Below are 20,764 nucleotides of genomic sequence, written 5' to 3' on the forward strand. Positions count from 1 at the left end.
TACCACAGATGCAGTATCTTGCTTTTTATGTTAGATATTCTTCCACTGAAAGCACCAGGTGATGGCTGTGAGTCAGTCATTCTAATTCCTGCCTCACTTACTGCAGAATATACTGTGTGATGGATGTGAAATAGCTTAAATCAGGAAGAAGACCATCTTTCTGGACCTGGTCCAAAAGGAAATATCTTTGGATCGCTGCCAAAAGTCAAGCAGAGAGAGTGGGGTCTGTGAGAGTGGGTGGTGCTAGGCCTTGACTCACGACTTAAAAGTGTGTCATTTAAACAATATTACAAAAATATTGACTGACGTTATGTGACTGTTATCTCCAATGTCTTGGAGGTAATCCGTTCAAACAGCTACAGAGAGATACAACTTACAAGTTACAAGATTTCGATGAGAGTGCCTTCATCACAGGAGACTTAGGTGGAAGAGGGGGTTTACAATACATTAAAATAAAAGGCTGGTGAAGGGGTGTCTAGGGTAGAGTGATGGTGCGACACACTTCTAAAACAAGCCACCGTCCCCACGCCTCTCGTAGTGTGCCTTTGGGCACATGTAGCATTAATTGCTGCCTCCACAGGGCCTGCAGACTGCACACACTATCTATTGCTCGCATCAAAGAAACCACACGCTGAACTTTATGAAATTTTTATTCAATGTGTTCACTTCTCTTCCCCTTTTCCCTCTCTTTCTTCCTATTCCCCACCTTGCCCCCCCTCTCCCTTTTTTAGCTCTGCCACCAAACAGACAAGAAAGACTTCTCTTTGCCATGTTTTTCGGCTCGACTTCCTTCCTGCCCAGAAGCATTTGAGTATCTCGTTAGTTCTCTCACAGCTAACATCTCTCGTCTATCTGCCAGGAGCAAAAACCTGATGGGGGGGGATAAAGAGAAGAAAAGAGAAGAAAGGGAGGACTACATCAAGAAGTTTGGTGGGTGAGATTCTCCGTAGAGCAAGGTGAGAAACTGTAATATCATTTAGCTACAGTAATTACAGATACAAGACGCGCACAAAGGAAAGAACAGAGATGAGAGGGTTTTCTCTCCCTGTGGACAATGTACACCGAAGGGCCTAGGTTTCATCATAAACTTAGCACAGATTCAAGCACATGTAAAAACACACTGGAAGATCATTGTGTGACATAGCGCTGCCCTGATTTCTAGATCATTGTGTGACATAGCGCTGCCCTGATTTCTAATACATGAACAAAGGTTTGTAGAAAGGTTGCCTTATTTAATATTTTACGCTATTAGTTCTTTTCACTAACACACACCTTTTGCCCTTTGCCTTTTTCTGGCAGTTGAGCAAGTCCAGAGTTTCGACTCATACACCCTACACATTACCTTCCTTTTAACTGCTCTCTCTTACACACACACACACTCAATGGTCATCCATCAAAGCAGCGAGTGTTGTTTCTTCCCCCACAAGTCTCATACACACAGGTATAAATCACTGCGCCTGATTTCTGGGGCCAGGGTTTAAATAATTAAAGAGCTTTAATTTATCAGGATTTAGCACCCCCTGACAGTAGGGCTGACAAAAGAGAATGAGAGATATATTGAGAAAAAAATGGCCATTATACATGAGAAACACATACAAAATTATTACACATTTTACTGGAGAGAAAAACAGACATCTAGGCCTAAGTGGCACCAAAGACTAAGTGAAAAGGCATTAAGGTTCCGCTCTAGAGCTACTTGATCTGGGTGTGTGCAGTTTTATTTACCTGTTGTTAGAAGACAAATGCGATGCAACTGTGTGTGAAGATTGGTACTACAGTATATAGTTGATTTGTGACAATTACAAGTCATTGGAAAACAGCACAGATGTAAAATAACAGACACAATTTACATTTAAGAATTAAAATAAAAACATCAAGCAAAGTAAAACAAACTTCTTGTTACTTCACATGCTGCCAGTAATTGGAAGCATACAAATAATAACTATGTTACTATTTCTTTTTTCCAGAACTGTTGGCAGTGATGTTAAGAAACATGAAAACCAGCAAAACAAAGTTGTTGTTTTTTTGTGAAGAAGAATCCAAGACACCGGACATGAAAAAAACACACAGCAGTAAGTAACAGATAAAAGTCATATCAAATTGTCAGCTGTCTAAAAAGTGAAGTTATGTTTATTCTGTAACTCCACCAAAACCTTTCTAAAGACCAGTGATATTTTGTGTGCTGCATTTGAACAAAAAAATAAGCCGGAGAACAACACATTAAGTAAAGCACATTTATAGAATGAAATCTGTGTTGAATTATGCCTTGCAACAGAGCCAAAAAGATGGTGAGGGCTCTCATGAATGGCCAGAGAAAGGTGGAACTCTACTGCCCTCCTATGGCCATAAACAGGCAAAGAAATTCTCACCAAATGAAGAAAATCACAAAACTGACAAATTATGACAGGCCGATGGTCTCCTACTTTTATCTTTTGGTTCACTGGATGAAATATTAGCCCTATGAGTTTTGGAAGTCAGAAACAAGATCTACCAGCAGGCACGAAGACATAAGGGAGAAACATTACAATAAAGCAAACAGCCATTTCTGGCTTTGTTTGACCCTCGTATTATTTATTCTTTCCAGTAGATCTCTGAAAACAGAATGAACACATACTCTCTCATACACACTTCACCCAGAAACAGCATAAAAAAAGACAGAGCTTCTATCTGCTAATTAACTCAAAAACAAACAAAAAAACCTAAACCCCCTCTTCTCTTTTGAGAGTGAACATGCATTGTCACTCTTGAGTTAGATTATCATATATTTTTGTTAACATTACTTGACCGATGACTTCACTGAGTGAAGTTTGTGGTTTTCTGGCAATAGTTAGCCACCTAGTGGTCAAACCCTTTTATAACATCAAGTATTGACAACAGGGAATTTTAATTACAACTTTGGAAGTTTTTGGCTATGACACCATGTTATCAATGAACGAACAGCTTAATAAACATAGTGTAGTAGATATTCAACAAACTATCAAATCTACAGACTTAACTGGGGGAAGATAAAAGATTATCACACCAGAAACACAGTATCACTCCTAAATCAGACAGTACAATATGCTTTTTTTTTAACCATATTGCGTGATTTATTATCTGAATAATAAACCTATAGATTCATAGTTACAATACCATTTCCCTGTGAAACTGATTACCCATGGTAATACAGTACCACCATCCTCATGATAGATGAATGATGATAAAGTGTGTTGTTCTGTCTTCTCAAGACTTCACATCACTGGATCTATCCTCCGGTGAACTGTTCCTCACACTTCAGTTGTCCAATAGGGAGCGCTGTAGAGCCTCCTGGATCATTGTGTGCTCATCTGTGGAGTAGTCCTGCGAAGACATGGGTGTGTGGAAAATAAAAACAGACCCAAAATAAGTTAACTGATCAATAACATAAACAAGAAATTCCATATAGTGTTTAGGGATTTAACCTACAACAAAGGTATCATAGGAGAAGGTGTGCCTGATCTTCAGGTGCTGGAAAAAGTCAGCGCTCCTGTAGTTAGGGTCCCCCCAAGGCATTGAGGCACAGATGGGGCAAACCTAAAAAATACAGTAGTAACAGTAGTAAAAAATATTTATGAAAAAATTATTAACCATGGTTAATCCAAAAATTGTGCGGAACTGGAGAAGAACTGATGGAGTCACAAAGTAATGTGGCTTTCTTACTACTTGTCGTGCGTCTCGGGCATGCTGGGAAGTGCAATGTTCAACCAGGCCATCCTGATCGAGGTTCTGGCAGTTGCAGTACGGGCAGGTGAAGGTGTAGCGATTTGGCACTGGGCTGTGGGAAATAAACCAATTTAACATAATAAATAATACTTACTTATGGCTTAACCCTGCAGGTTGATTTGTTTTGTTCACAAAGGGATGAGCAGTATGGTTGTGTCATAAGTCTCTCCCTATTTACTACCTAGCGCACTATATAGTAATTACTTTCTGTCAATCTGAGTGTAAAATGTATACACTATATACACATGCCTCAAAAATCCAGCTCTACCCTGTCCCCCAAAGAAACACAACACAATGCTTCATCTTCAATAGATAAATCAGCAGGCATTTAGACCAAAAACAGCCATGTTAAAAGAAAAAATGCAAGTGACTGCATAGTGGGTGTGTAGTTTCAGAGATCAGTGAGACATGAACCAGTCCAGGAAGTGCTGTTTGAGTAATAGGTCTCTTATCAGATGCTAAAACACTGCCAGCAGTTTATAATACCATGAGACAGGGTGATTTTTCAACTCTGGAGAATAGTAGAAATACAGCATACATGCTGTAAAGTAATCAAGCTGGAATGAGTGCTTGCACCTATTTTTCCGGCCAATAGTCAATAGAGATTGAATGTCATGATTTTTCTTACTGCCCTCTACTTCACCTGATGATGGCAGGCTGGTTCTGGGCAGTGGTCCTCACTCCCTCTTCAATGTAGTCCTGGTATTTTGAACAGCTAGCTGTGTGGCTTCTCATCTGAGAAAGTCCAATCTGAAAAGTGAGAAAACACAAATCAGTAACTGCCACTGCATGACCAACATCATATAGTTGTTGTCTCATGTTTGTCATTTTAACTCTGCTGCTGTCTGAATATAAAGACTGAAGTTCAGGCTTAATTTAAGATGAAGTTTGTGCATATGTAGTAATATCTTCAGCCAATTCACAACAAATCGGCAAAGGTCATCCAGATGTCAGCTTCTACACAGTCTTACCTGAGTTCCACATCCTTTGCAGGCTGCCACAGATGATTGAATGAGGGCCTCTAGATCAGCAGCTTTAGTCCAGTGGCCAAGCACAGCCCTACATACAGCGCAGACAGGCTTGTGTGGACGCAAACACTCCTGCAGACAACTATGGCAAAACCTGGCAAGAGATGGGAGAAAGGATGTAAAAACAAACAAGGTGAGGGAAACAAAGCACTGAGCATGTTTACATGTGCACTAGAGTCCATATTTTGAGCCTAATCCTGGTTTTGATCATATTTGGGATATAATGTTCGCCTGAAAGATGAGAAACCAGGTTTTTTGTCTCCCTGTATACAAGTATCCACATTTTTGATAATCTGTGTGCCATTATGGCCCGATTTCTCCCCATTTCAGCCAATATATTCTGTACCAAGAAAAAATGTTCAGAAATCTGGATATGGTGTTTACATGCTACAGTATCTTGGTAACTACTGGAGTACTCCAGGTAGCACATCGCGGTTGTGTGAAACTGGGATAAGACCTTATCCGGGTTGAGACTCAGACTGAAGTGTTTACATGTGCAGCATGTAACCGTCGTAACAGGATAGTAAAGCACGTGATCTGCTTTAATTTGACCTCTGGTGACCTGAAGGAAAAGCGAGGCGTTCTCACCATTTAACATTTAATACTACATGGATACTATCATTTGCTGGGAAATGCATATATAGCTCCTGACAAGAGCTTTCTCTTAATCAGATGGAAAGTCCCCACCTCAAGAGGGCGCAGGGACTTGTAGTCTTTTTGGACGATTTGACGAGTTCCAGCAGTAGCGATCTAAACTACAACTCCCAGGTGAGGCCTTCTCTTTGATGTAAACAAAACTGAAACTGATTTAGCAAACTGGCGTTGGTTTTGCTAAAAATTCAAACGAGCAAAACAGAATTACAAGATCATGACAAAAGCAGATACACTCAGAGCGGATGTTTTGCGAGTCTGGTGACACGACACGTTTAAAAACAAGCCCTGTCCCCTATTATTTTTACCTCCTACTATTGCTTCGCTGGTGGTAGACGTGGGTTAAGGGGAGGACAATCGGGGGGAAAAAAAGGCAAAATACTCACGTATGGCCGCATTGAGTTTTTACTGGACTCTCGAAAATTTCGAGACACACCGGACAAATGAATTCTGACACGTCGCTGTTCCCGTCAGAGACGTTTTTCTTGTGCTGTGCTGCGCTAAACCCTCCGAGCATCGCCATTTCTTTTCTTCACTGAGACAGTCCCTCGTATCGTCCCCGTGACGACGTCACCGGCTCCTAGGTCTGTTTTTTTTATGCGCGAGGGCGGAGTTATGGTTCACAGAGTACAACGTGATAACATTTCCCAGTTATGTATAAAAACAAGGGGTGGGAGAGGTATTCAGATCCTTTATTTTAAGTATTGGATTGAGCGTGAACAAACAACCTATAAATCTGTCAAGCTATAGAAGACATTCAACAGGATCCTTTCAATCTTTCAACATTTTGTTGTATTTTGTTTTCTTTCTTAATGCTCGGGCTGCTTGGGACGAACTGCAAGGCTGCATATTGCACAGATATGATACAGAAATTAACAACAGCAAGAGATATTAAAACACAAGCCTCCTAATATCTAAATGTATGGCAAATTAATCACTTTTGCTCATTGTAAGGATTAGATTCCATTGATTGAAAACAAGAAAAAATAACTGGTTAAGTGGTTATGGTAAGGCTGGGGCCAGGTATTGCATTATAGGATACAACTGGTTGGGGGTAGAGATAAGGTTAGGTTCAGGTTAAAGGAAAATGGACTTTACTTCCTACGTATCTGCTCCTGCGCTTTGGAATTAAGCACCAGCCTTACATTTTTTTTCTTCTACTGACGTGGAGCATGTATATACTGTACGTTCTCTGTAATAATCACGGTTTTAAAAATCTTGACTGCAATTTAAGACAACTGATAAGACTACTAAAATTTTACAGGTAAAGATGAAAGTACAAATACTTAAACCAAAGACATACTTTTTTTTGTAGCATCGTTTTTTTTTCCGTGCCTCACTTAGTACCAATACAACAAAAAGTACATCCGTAAAAGTTAGGCTACTTCAAGTATAAAAAGCAAAAGTACTTGTTCTACAGAAAAAAATGCCCCATGGCGGGCATATTATTATGTATTACATAATAGTTTCTTAATACTGATGCATTCATGTGTAAGCAGTGACAATATATATATATATAGTATAAATAGTATAGTGCAACTTGCACATATTGAACACTGGTGGTGATATGGTTGGTGGGCTCTGCATCCCTCCTCAGCACGTGGGCCCTTGATGCTGATGAACTGTCAGAACTGAGCGCATGCGCGTTGAGATCATGGGAATTTCCAACAGTTGAGGAGGCGTAGCTAGCCACGGCTAGCACTTGTTAAAGGTAAGATGTGCGGGTGGTGGTGTTTCTACTAACAGAACGGTGTGATCTCTCAGCTGAAGCAGACCTGGACTTGGTCGTTAAAGAGTCACACCGCAATTACAGTATATGTTTAAATAACTAACTCTGAAATCGCCAAAGATGTGTGTTTAGCGATGGACCGCCCTGCTAGCTAAAGCAATTGTTAGCTAGACAGCTGCGCAGAAATGGGCGTTCACTGCTTAGCTTATACTCAGCTAGGGGCCCATGCCAGTCACAGCATCGTGTTTTGTGGGGTTTGGAAGAAATGAAGAATTAACCTACAAGATGTCCTGACACTGTATCCTTTTTTAGCAGCATTGGTCGTGGCGGACTGGTTCTGTTGCATTTGATGCGCAATTGTAAGACATGCTGATGTTGTTAGCTAAAGCTTGCTAGCTTGCTAAACGGATGCTTGCTAAGGTTGATGTGTGAGGTAACTGGAATAGCCGGCCAGATTGCCAGGGGACGGGAAACACAATCCTTCCTCTACTGTGGTCTAAGCCTCGTTGCGGATTTTAGGCTTACACGCATCCATACTTCTAATTTTGCGTTCTTAATTCAAGCTAACTAATGCTAAGTGCAGGCTACAGGTCACACGTAGTACCGATAGCTCACATATTCGCTGGCGCAAACAGGAACGCAAAACAAGCTAGAGCTAGATCTGTCAACAGTAAACCACGATCCTAATTATATACACTGTAGTCCCCCCTATTTTTTTTGTTTGTTTTGTTTTTTTGGTGGCGTACATCGTGATAATTATGTCCTATTAGCTGTATGGCCGACATAATATAGCCTACACAATGCATCTCCACATCATCCCACTTAGACACTGTTTCTCAAAACAGATACTTTTAGACACCCTCCCTCTTATCCGAATCATCAGGGTTTTTTTTTAAACACTCTTAGTAATGGTTGTTACAAATTCATTTTGTTTTGGACTTAATTAACACTGTCTGAATTAGTAGAAAGAAATTTGGCCCAAGTTTCCTTCTGTTTTTGTGTGCGTCAGACTGAGAAATTTCAGTTTTTTTCAACGCTCTCTTGTGTCATTACAGCTTGGAGACAACTCAGAAGAATCACACGGCTGTGTCTTCACGATGAGTGACCTTGAACTCCTCACATGCTGAAACCAAGAAATGGAATAGATACAACTCTGGATTAACAGAGTGTGAAGCAAAAGCTCCTCCTGACCTCATCTTGCACGACATAGGCCTGTTTGTCTGGAAACAAGTTAGGCTTTAAGCCAGTACCAGAGATGCCCGTAAGAAGGCATCCACACAGGCTGCAGCCTAGCTACGCCAACTGAAAGCACCAGACAACTACGTCTCTTGTTTAGAGGATGTCCTGCTGATTGGACGCAACGTCTCATTCTTCTTCCACCTCTCCAAAACGTTATTAACGTTCAGTGTGTGCCAGTGTGTACAGTGAATAATGGTGACAAAAAATGGTGCTTGAATGTAGCATCCTTGTGCCGGGTATGCTAAAAGGGGTGAGGCTCTCTCAGAAAAGTATAACAGCTGACTGATAGTCTGCTGCCCAAAATGGATTCCAAGTTAAAAGAGGACCTGTTTCGGAGGTATGTGACGGCACTGGAGAGGCGTCTGGAAGAGGGAGGGGAATACACAAGGATTGGAACTGCACCAGAGGGGGACAAAAGCAGACACAAGGACAATGAGGCCCTACTCTCCACAGCCACAGCTCTACTAGGGGCCTACCAGCCAGATCCGGCACAACGTTTCCGTATGGTGCGTTTCTATGAGGTGGTGGAGAACTCGCTCCGTTGCCAGAGAGGGAGCAACCTAAAGAGCCTGGAGAGAGCCTTCCACACCCTGGAAACTATCTGCACCAACCTCTTGCTCTTCCCTTGGAAGAAGGAGTTCAGATGTATAAAGGTGAGTTTATTCACAGGGTTGTCATTTTATTCTTACTTAAAGCTGTTTTTAAATGTGACATCAACCGATATTTCATCAGCTTACAATCTTGCTTTCCGTTGGATAGTACATTGATCACACTTTTATACATTTCCTAATCTCTGTATGAACATACCATACAAACACGTGAAAAATAAAGCGGTTTGCAAAGAAATAAAATATTATTTTTATATTACGATTTTGATATGATCTTTCACAACCTTAAGATGGAAATGAGTATTCTTTTCACGACACCTTTTCTAAGTTTACCACCTCCATTGAAGTAGCTGTGCCACCGGTCACCAAGACTGCAGTGATCTGTAGTGATAATGTAGAAAGGAAGTGCAGAATATTTACAGATTCACAGTGATGTGTGGGCTGCACTGTCAGCTTTTTGTCTGCAAAGTTGATCAAGCACCTAATAACATATACAAAATACAGTAATATAAGTCTACACAATATTTGCACCCAATGTATTTTCAATAATGTACATCCTATAATATAATTAGCATCTACAAATGCTCTGTATAATTCCTGTTTAATATTTAGTTTGTTAGAGTATTTCTTTTTTAATCATAACACCATGCAATGATAATAAGGGAAACATGACCACCAAAACTGACACAGGACTCGAACCTGCTACCCTAAATAGCTAGTCTTATTTTATTTAATGCTTTACCTTTAGACAATATCTGTATGTGTGTTCATATTTTGTAATGTTATTAAAAGTTAAACATCTGTAAAATTTGTAAACACTGTAGCAAAACAAACCTATACTTTTAAGTATGTGATATTAGAGGATTAGCATGTGAGATCTGGTTTTAGTGTAGATTTTAGCTTTATCATGTCAAGCTGTTTTAATTAAGTGGAACTAATGCTGATTAGCTTATTTCTCTTTTAGACCTTCACTGGCCCATACGTGTACCATCTGCAGTCTGCCATTTCTGATGCTGAACTCCGATCTCTAATGCGCACCATTGGCTACGCCTGTGACCATGATTCGCAGTTCCATTTGCAGGAGCACCCAGGAGGCACAAATCATCTCCGCCAGTTAGCGTTTGAGCTCTTCCTGGCCCAGGCAGAATGTCGTCTTCTGGGAGAGGTAGTGGCTCTGGCCCGTGGTTCAGCCTCAGAGCTGGAGGCCCTGGAACTCCGCAGAGGTTGCAGAGATGATGCAGCTGGCTGTGCTGAGGCGCTCCGCAGACGCGATAGCCTTGGGGCAGATATGGCTCGGCTGTCTGTGCGGCCGGTGGATATAGAGAGGCCACATGCCCACCACCTGAGGCGAGGTAGCCGACCATCTAAGTCTGTGGATGTTACAGATGGGGCTGGTCACTGGCACGCAGCGGTTAGCAAGCCTGTCTTGAAGGCCTCATTGAGTCTGAGGAAGGAGCCTCTGTTTGTGGATGCAGAGGAAGATATGAAGGATGAGATCATCAGGCCCAGCACCTCAGCATCTCTCTTCTCTGTGGTGGCTCCACCTTCTTACAGCCCTGTTGCAGATTTCCACCCAATTCAGTCACCTCCCCCGGCTGATGCTTACACATCCTACCACCTGTCCTCTTTGGATGAGATTGACTTGTACACCGAGAGGGGTGGTGCTGGGACGGGAGGAAGGCAGACTCCTTCTCGACCCCCATCCAGAGAGCCTCGGGAGGCAAGGGATGGGTGGCTGCTTAAAGCTCATGGTAGTGTGAAGTGTCAGGGTTGTGGACTGGGCTGCTCAACTATGGCTTCCTGCCAGAGGTGTGACATGATTCTCTGCGCTGCCTGTCATGATGTGGACCCCTCACCTTGCTGTGGCCTCCAGGACTACCACCCCAAATCCCCACGACCCCTTGATGGATACATGCCTGTCAAGGAAAAGCTCTCTGTCTACTCTAATACTCACTCCCACTCCCATCTCCACCCGCACCCCCTCACACTGACTCACTCGCACTCTCACCCTCATCCTCACCCCCAGATGGTGGAAAAACCCCTCATGTCCACTAAGCTGTTTCCAAGCAAGTCTGTTGCCTTGACAACGCCAAAGGGAGGCAGCAGTGAGCGAATAAGCATGGGGGGATCGCGGTGCGGGTTTTGCAACAAGCCAGGTGCATCACACACCTGTGTGAACTGCTCTAAGGTGTCATGTGACTCGTGCATGGGCTTGTATGCAAAGGATGTGTGCACGCGAAAGAATCCCCAGCACAGCTTTGTGCCCAACCATCAGCTCAACTTCAAATCTGGCACCATATCTCACCTGGTGTACCGATGAATCAGGCAGACAAAATATTTTGTTTCTCCTTTGTCGTTCCCTCCCTTAACCTGCGGCGTAGTCTTGCACTATTGCTTTAGCTCTGTTTCAAGTTCAACAACTCGTTCACTATCTTCCCCTTTATCTGATGGTCTTTTTGCTCTCTCTATGACTCTCTTGAACTTTGTACATTTTCTCTTACCGTCAGTAGGGCCCTGGAATGCACATGCCACAGAGAGCCATATCGTGCCCATCTCTCTGCCTTGTACAAGTTCAGGCCTTTTATCTATTTCTTCTTCCTTTTACCTTGCTACCTGCTCTTGAGTAGTCATGTGATGTTGTAGCGCTTCCCAAATTCCTCCCCAAATTTTGTCCTCCTCAAAAGGGAAACTAGAGAAAAGAGAGTTTAATTCCTTCTCATCTTGAATGAATTCCGTCCAAATGAACATATATATATATATATATATATATATATATATATATATATATATATATATATATATATATATATATATACTTTGCCTAACTTCTCAGCTAAAAATTCCTCTAATATATAAAATATATAATATATAATATATAGTGTGTGTGTGTGTGTGTGTGTGTAGGAAAGACCTCTGAGCTTGCATTGTGACAAAGGAGTTCTTTTTAAACTTGAAAAATATTAGGGAAAACAGAGAAAAACACACTGGAAGTCAATAAGTAAATAGTATATATTTTTAATCTTTAGAATAATGTGAGACTGTTAAATGGGCATGAGGTCTGGCATTTGGGATTTTTGTGATACAAACATATGTCTGGGTGTGGGGTGGGAGATATCTCAAAGGGACATATTGAGACAATGGTCAGATGCCATATATTCTATTTAAAAGATTATGCCTTGTAAATGAACCCTCAATTATTTCTGGTTATATGACTGAGGTTTAAATGCTGCTGTTGATTTGAGACATTGAAGATGTGTGGTGTTGACTTCTTTCTGGTAAATTGCCTGTTGAGTTGTGTCAGTTCCAAGCCCTCTGCCCCTTTTCATTACACTCCTCAAGCCTCCATGGTCCATGATGTTGTACTACCCCCTTACCAGATCAGTGGCTCCTTGCCAGTCTCATGTGGGGTCACAGATGGTCTCACACTGGGCTACAAATCAAGTGATTGCAGTTCTTTGATAGTGTGTGAGCCTATTGATTGGTTTTAGACTTTATGAAAGTGTAAACTCTGACATGGTTTCTGTCTACCTCAGATAGCTTCAGCTTATACACCCAGTTTGACATTGTGGTTTCAAACTAGCCCTAAAAGCCTAAGAAATACAACAGCTTAATTTGGTTGAGTCTTCAGAAAGTTTTTAGCTTTAGTTTTATTGTGATTTCTGAGCCTGTATTTTGTGTTGATGGTGTACTTGATTGCATAGTACTGTAAATCGTTTGCTCATTCAACAGACAAAATGACGGTAACAGCTTATAATATCTTGCAGTTGAGTACAAGAAGAGACTATGGGCTCACAAATGACAGTTGAATTGATGCCTCTAGTTAAAAACGCTATTGTGTTTAAAAAACTGTGAACATTTTAGCTTCACAAAGATAGTATTTATCAAATGGCTGTTGCACTATATTTTATAGGGATTGTTGTTGATATTGTTGCATCCACCCACCAATACAACACAGCAATATCAGTTGTGCATGCCTTCAAGTTTTGTGCTGAATTTCCAAGTTTGTTAGGTTTGCATCTTATTTTCTTTTGCATATTTTAAGACCCCCCAAACCCCCCCCCCCCCCCCCCCCCCCCTCTTTATTGGGGGCTAATTTTGTGCAACTTTGGTTAGCATGAGTTTACTCAAGTCACTGCTATTTGCTGTGAAAATTTAATTTAACTCATCATAGGGGTCATCATAGGTGAACAAACCTTGCTAACATTTAATACAGTGTCACAAATTTAGAGGGTATTTTAGTGTTTAGGCTTTGATTCTCCATTAAAGAGGAGAATTAATGCAGTATATTGCAGTTGATAGCCACCAAGGGCTAATTTTAAATCACATTTCATTAAAAAAAAAATCTGTCTGGGTTATTTTGACAGACATTTTTGGCTACCATAGCCTTTATGTTCTGTCGGGAATAACTGCTAAATGCCTTAAGCTCATTCAGCTCAGCTGTCCTGTCCTGGAGTATTTTCATTTTTTTGTGTTTTACTTTACATTGCTCTGTTTTACCAGCCTGTAGGTTACGCATTATCATGGTTTTGCCAGGCTGGATGAACTACATACACAGCCTGTGCTGTCACAGCTAAGCAAAGAATTCACAGTAATTCAAAAATACACTGTAGTATGGATTAACCACCACACAGGGTTTATAAGACGGAGCATATTGAACATATTATCAGAATTATGCAGAAAATTCGCACATTGTAGACCAGTAAATAAACTATAGGCTTACAGGGGTTAGTGTCTGTAATAACCATATTTTGCTTGGAAGTCAAATTTGACATACATTTTCTTTTGCTTACAGATATTACCAAACATACAGTTGGTTACAGGGAGTGATGTCTGATCTCATACTTCTGTTCATTCCTTCCCTTTAAAACAAAGTTTTGTGTTTTGCTACTTTATCACGTTAAACAACATAAAGAAGGGTTTTTATACTGTTTGGATGTAGCTTAAGGGTTCTTTGAATGATGTCTTTGAATCAACATTAGCTAACTAAGTCTTGAGTGACCTTAGGGGAGGTGTGCAATTGTTTTTTTTTTCATCTAACAAAGCCTTTCTAAATTGTTTTGAATATTTATCATAGATATATTTTAGTTGCTCGACTCCGTTCATTGCAAATCATACCAGCAACAAAGATGACTTTCCGAAGTATTGAGCCATGTTGCAAGAGTGATCATATTGCCAAATGAAGAACAAATATCTTATTGGAGTAGAAAACAAAATCCTGTTGGTTACCTGGATGTACAGTTAATGTAAGATAAATCTGTGGTTTTGCTAAAGTTTAGCCTTATGTGTGTAGATGTGGGCCTTCTTAAGAAGCCTAGAAAGAGAATAATCAACATAGATACCTACCCCCACACCATGGGACGTGGATTTGACTCAGATCAGTGAACTGATAATTTGCATAGGTCACTACAAAGGGCTAAACAGTCTTCAGGGCTGCTGCTAAGTTTGAGGACACTGTTTTAATCTTTTAATGAACAACTGACTTGTCATAGGTAAATCTCTAATGTGGAGCTTACTTTACATTCATTGGTGGAGATGAATTACTGGTGTTGGAAAAACAAAAGAGCTATTTTTATTTTGTGTCATGGAATACATTGAGCCATTTGAACATGATTAGTTTAACCCATGCCAGACACACTCAAGTCATTGTGGAAGTCAATACTCCCTTTACCTCTTTGTGTGGTTATCTTACTGATATTAACAGTGGTGGTGTACTTAGGCAGGCCCTTTACCATTCCCTGTTTCCCAAACCCTTTCTTGGCATGCTCCGTACAAGGCCCAAACCCACGACTCTTCTCCCTCAACCCTATATGTACCCTCACCCATTGTCTCCCTTCTTCCCCCTTCCCCCTTGGCACTGAGGATCATTGCACAATGTCTATGTGAAGGGGTATGGACCTTACGATCAATATGTGGGCATACATGGGGGTGGAAAGGGAAAATAGCCAAAATTGTTAATTGGTGAATACATATATACATGTATACATGTATTTATGTATGTATGTATGTATGTATATATGTATGTATATATGTGTGTATGTGTGTTGTATATATATGTATATATATGTGTATGTATATATATATATATATATATATATATATATATATATATATATATATATATATATATATATAGTAAATGAGATTTTATAAAATAATTTAATGAATAAAATTCTGAAAAAACAACACTGTTTTCTGCTCGATTTTGTGGATGGTTGAAATTGGTATGTAGTCAAAGTGTTGAATATAGTGAGCACACACTTCACAGTTTATTTTAATTAAAATTTTTCTCGTCATCCACTAAACTGACTACCGATTTTATGTTAGAAATATAAAGGTGAGCAGTTTGCACATGCATAGGCACAATGAGAATTTTGTACTGTTCTCCACTGTAGGTTCACAAGCATTATGCCAATGACAAAAACATTATTCACTCACTTCCTATCAGTTCAGTGTTTTACAGCCCACTTCTCTTCAAACTCACTCACTTGGGACCTGTGTACTAGTTAGGGCGAAAATTCGTGCAAAGCCATATTGTAACTGAAGGGATTATTATTATTCTCTTTTATTTTACTTCTGCCCCTTTGTTGGCTAATTTGACCCCCTTTGAACGTGCTCAAAAAGTCACCAAACTTTGCCCAAAATTGTCCCCCGACGAAAATTCTTGTTTGACACTGTCCGTGTGACCGGGCACGGCCAAATGGCTCTGCAGTGCCCCCTAGACTGTGAAAATATTCACCGTAAGACCTACAGACTTACGAAAATACGTACACAGATCCCTTCACCAACACACAAAATGGATATAATTGTGGCTGTATCTCCCACATACTTCATCCAATGTGGATGAAAAAAATCAGGCATGATGATCATGTGATTCTGAACAGATTGATATGCTATGGCTGTATGCATTATTTTTAGCCCTATTTTCTACATTCCACACGTATTTTAATGAAGTCCTCTTAGGGACATAATCTGATACATTTGAAATGTTGTCTCATGTTTCATTAATCAGTAAAAGTTATCAAAAGCTTTCATCAAAATTATATTATGTGGGCGGGGTGGCACCATGAAGTTGACCCTTCGCCAAAACAGGAAATGGATGTATTAGCAGGTGTTTCTCCCACATACTTAATCTACTTAAGTACTTAACATTTTGACGCCATGACTTTTTTTGGCCTTACTATACGATGACATTTTTTGGTATATTTTGACGCTGCTCTGAAGTATGACTTTTCTTGGCCGATTTGGAAGCCTTACTATACTATGACGTTTTTTGGCATATTTTGAGGCTGTTCTAAAGTATGACTTTTTGGCTGATTTTGAAGCTTTACCAAACATATGACCATTTTTATTACATTTTGAGGCCATACTAAAGTATGACTTTTCAAAGTCAAAGTCAACTTTATTGTCAAAACCATATGTACAGGTCATACACAGGTTTTGAAATTGCAGTGCTCCCCAGGCCCACAGTGTTACAGTAAACAAAAGTAGTACAATAAATAAATAGACAGTATAAACATATCTCAGTATAAACATAACTTTGAAGCCTTACTATACCGTGACTTTTTTATGACATTTTGAGGCCTTGCTAAAGTATGACTTCTTTTTTGCTGATTTTGAAGCCTTACTATGCTGTGATGTCTTTTATGAAATTATACTATACTATGACGTTTTTTATGACATTTTGAGGTCCTACTAAAAAAATCACTTTTTTGATATATTTTGACGCCTTAGTATACTATGACGTGTTTTATGACATTTTGAGGTCTTACTAAAAAATTAATTTTTTGGCATATTTTGATACCTTAGTATACTATAATGTGTTTTATGACATTTTGAGGTCTTACTAAAAAATCACTTTTTTGGCATATTTTGACGCCTTGGTATACTATGACGTGTTTCATGACATTTTGAGGTCTTACTAAAAAAATCACTTTTTTTGACATATTTTGACAACTTAGTATTCTATGACGTGTTTTATGACATTTTGAGGTCTTACTAAAAAAATCACTTTTTTCGGCATATTTTGAGGCCTTAGTATACTATGATGTGTTTTATGACATTTTGAGGCCGTTCTAAAAAATGACTATTTTTGGCCGATTTTGACGCCTTACTATACAATGACCATTTTTGTGACATTTTGAGGTCAAAAATTTTTTTGACTTTTTTTTGTCCGATTTTGACGCCTTACTATACTATGACGTTTTTTATGACATTTTGAGGTAAAAAAAAAATGTGACTTTTTTTTGGCCGATATTGACGCCTTACTATATTATGACGTTTTTTAAGACATTTTGAGGTTAAAAAAATTTTGACTTTTTTTATGACATTTTTAGGTCAAAAATTTTTTTGACTTTTTTTGTCATATTTTGACGCCTTACTATACTATGACGTTTTTTATGACATTTTGAGGTCAAAAAATTTTTTGACTTTTTTTGTCCGATTTTGACGCCTTACTATACTATGACGTTTTTTATGACATTTTGAGGTCAAAGAATTTTTTGACTTTTTTGTCCGATTTTGACGCCTTACTATACTATGACGTTTTTTATGACATTTTGAGGTCAAAAAAAATTTTGACTTTTTTTGTCCGATTTTGACGCCTTACTATACTATGACATTTTTTATGACATTTTGAGGTCAAAAAAAATTTTGACTTTTTTTGTCCAATTTTGATGCCTTACTATACTATGACGTTTTTTATGACATTTTGAGGTAAAAAAAAAAAATTGACTTTTTTGTCCCATTTTGACACCTTACTATACTATGACGTTTTTTATGACATTTTGAGGTCAAAAAAAATTTTGACTTTTTTTGTCCGATTTTGACGCCTTACTATACTATGACGTTTTTTATGACATTTTGAGGTCAAAAAAATTTTGACTTTTTTTGTCCGATTTTGACGCCTTGCTATACTATGACGTTTTTTATGACATTTTGAGGTCAAAATTTTTTTTGATTTTTTTGTCCGATTTTGACGCCTCACTATACTATGACGTTTTTATGACATTTTGAGGTCAAAAATTTTTTTGACTTTTTTTGCCTGAAAAAAACGCCATACTATACTATGACGTTTTTTATGACATTCTGAGGTCAAAATTTTTTTTGACTTTTTTTGGCCGAAAAAAACGGCATACTATACTATGACGTTTTTTATGACATTTTGAGTTCAAAAATTTTTTTGACTTTTTTTGTCCGATTTTGACGCCTTACTATACTATGACGTTTTTTATGACATTTTGAGGTCAAAAAATTTTTTGACTTTTTTTGGCCGAAAAAAACGCCATACTATACTATGACGTTTTTTATGACATTTTGAGTTCAAAAATTTTTTTGACTTTTTTTGTCCGATTTTGACGCTTTACTATACTATGACGTTTTTTATGACATTTTGAGGTCAAAAAAAATTTTGACTTTTTTTGTCCGATTTTTACGCCTTACTATACTATGACGTTTTTTATGACATTTTGAGTTAAAAAAAAATTTTGACTTTTTTTGCCCGAAAAAAAAAACGCCATACTATACTATGACGTTTTTTATGACATTTTGAGGTCAAAAAAAATTTTGACTTTTTTTGCCCGAAAAAAACGCCATACTATACTATGACGTTTTTTATGACATTTTGAGGTCAAAAAATTTTTTGACTTTTTTTGTCCGATTTTGACGCCTTACTATACTATGACGTTTTTTATGACATTTTGAGGTAAAAAAAAAATTGACTTTTTTGTCCCATTTTGACACCTTACTATACTATGACGTTTTTTATGACATTTTGAGGTCAAAAATTTTTTTGATTTTTTTTGTCCGATTTTGACGCCTTACTATACTATGACGTTTTTTATGACATTTTGAGGTCAAAAAAAATTTTGGCTTTTTTCGCCCGAAAAAAACGCCATACTATACTATGACGTTTTTGATGACATTTTGAGGTCAAAAAAAATGTTGACTTTTTTTGTCCGATTTTGACGCCTTACTATACTATGACGTTTTTTATGACATTTTGAGGTCAAAATTTTTTTTGACTTTTTTCGCCCGAAAAAAACGCCATAATATACTATGACGTTTTTTATGACATTTTGAGGTCTAAAAAATTTTTGACTTTTTTCGCCCGAAAAAAACGCCATACTATACTATGACGTTTTTTATGACATTTTGAGGTCAAAAATTTTTTTGACTTTTTTTGTCCAATTTTGACACCTTACGTTTTTTATGACATTTTGAGGTCAAAAATTTTTTTGACTTTTTTCGTCCGAAAAAAAAGCCATACTATACTATGACGTTTTTTATGACATTTTGAGGTCTAAAAAATTTTTGACTTTTTTTGTCCGAAAAAAACGCCATACTATACTATGACGTTTTTTATGACATTTTGAGGTAAAAAAAAATGTTGACTTTTTTTGTCCCATTTTGACACCTTACTATACTATGACGTTTTTTATGACATTTTGAGGTCAAAATTTTTTTTGATTTTTTTTGTCCGATTTTGACGCCTTACTATACTATGACGTTTTTTATGACATTTTGAGGTCAAAAAAAAATTGACTTTTTTGTCCCATTTTGACGCCTTACTATACTATGACGTTTTTTATGACATTTTGAGGTCTAAAAAATTTTTGACTTTTTTCGCCCGAAAAAAACGCCATACTATACTATGACGTTTTTTATGACATTTTGAGGTTAAAAAAAATGACTTTTTTGTCCAATTTTGACACCTTACTATACTATGACGTTTTTTTATGACATTTTGAGGTCAAAAAATTTTTTGACTTTTTTCGCCCGAAAAAAACGCCATACTATACTATGACGTTTTTTATGACATTTTGAGGTCAAAAAAATTTTTGACTTTTTTTGTCCGATTTTGACGCCTTACTATACTATGACGTTTTTTATGACATTTTGAGGTCAAAATTTTTTTTGATTTTTTTTGTCCGATTTTGACGCCTTACTATACTATGACGTTTTTTATGACATTTTGAGGTCAAAAAAATTTTTGACTTTTTTTGTCCGATTTTGACGTCTTACTATACTATGACGTTTTTTATGACATTTTGAGGTAAAAAAAAAAATTGACTTTTTTGTCCCATTTTGACACCTTACTATACTATGATGTTTTTTATGACATTTTGAGGTCAAAAAATTTTTGACTTTTTTCGCCCGAAAAAAAACGCCATACTATACTATGATGTTTTTTTATGACATTTTGAGGTCTAAAAAATTTTTGACTTTTTTTGCCCGAAAAAAACGCCATACTATGCTATGACGTTTTTTATGACATTTTGAGGTCAAAAATTTTTTTGACTTTTTTTGTCCAATTTTGACGCCTTACGTTTTTTATGACATTTTGAGGTCAAAAATTTTTTTGACTTTTTTCGTCCGAAAAAAAAAGCCATACTATACTATGACGTTTTTTCTGACATTTTGAGGTCTAAAAAATTTTTGACTTTTTTCGCCCGAAAAAAACGCCATACTATGCTATGACGTTTTTTATGACATTTTGAGGTCAAAAAAAATTTTGACTTTTTTTGTCCGATTTTGACGCCTTACTATACTATGACGTTTTTTATGACATTTTGAGGTCTAAAAAATTTTTGACTTTTTTCGCCCGAAAAAAACGCCATACTATACTATGACGTTTTTTATGACATTTTGAGGTCAAAAATTTTTTTGACTTTTTTTGTCCGATTTTGACGCCTTACTATACTATGACGTTTTTTATGACATTTTGAGGTAAAAAAAAAAATTGACTTTTTTGTCCCATTTTGACACCTTAC

At 38.0% G+C, this 20,764-nt stretch overlaps 2 protein-coding genes across 3 annotated transcripts; one reads left to right on the forward strand and one right to left on the reverse strand.

The window, feature by feature from the left end:
- Window positions 1–1,471: 1,471 nt before the first annotated feature.
- On the reverse strand, window positions 1,472–5,973 carry rnf114 (ring finger protein 114). The gene is made up of 6 exons (XM_041061815.1): window positions 5,807–5,973; window positions 4,713–4,863; window positions 4,385–4,491; window positions 3,679–3,793; window positions 3,445–3,552; window positions 1,472–3,339 (listed from the first exon to the last, which is right to left on the reverse strand). The coding sequence occupies exons 1-6, from the start codon at window positions 5,941–5,943 to the stop codon at window positions 3,274–3,276; spliced, it is 684 nt and encodes a 227-aa protein (XP_040917749.1). The 5' UTR covers window positions 5,944–5,973; the 3' UTR covers window positions 1,472–3,273.
- Window positions 5,974–7,061: 1,088 nt separating this feature from the next.
- Window positions 7,062–15,057, forward strand: spata2 (spermatogenesis associated 2). Of its 2 annotated transcripts, none has more exons than XM_041056906.1 (3): window positions 7,062–7,131; window positions 8,205–9,041; window positions 9,961–15,057. In XM_041056906.1, the coding sequence occupies exons 2-3, from the start codon at window positions 8,691–8,693 to the stop codon at window positions 11,314–11,316; spliced, it is 1,707 nt and encodes a 568-aa protein (XP_040912840.1). In that variant the 5' UTR covers window positions 7,062–7,131; window positions 8,205–8,690; the 3' UTR covers window positions 11,317–15,057. The 2 variants fall into 2 exon arrangements, with proteins under 2 accessions (XP_040912840.1, XP_040912848.1); XM_041056914.1 differs by lacking the exon at window positions 7,062–7,131 and adding an exon at window positions 7,156–7,508.
- Window positions 15,058–20,764: the final 5,707 nt, after the last annotated feature.

This window comes from Toxotes jaculatrix, chromosome 2 (assembly GCF_017976425.1).
Source record: "Toxotes jaculatrix isolate fToxJac2 chromosome 2, fToxJac2.pri, whole genome shotgun sequence".
Classification (NCBI taxonomy): domain Eukaryota; kingdom Metazoa; phylum Chordata; class Actinopteri; family Toxotidae; genus Toxotes; species Toxotes jaculatrix.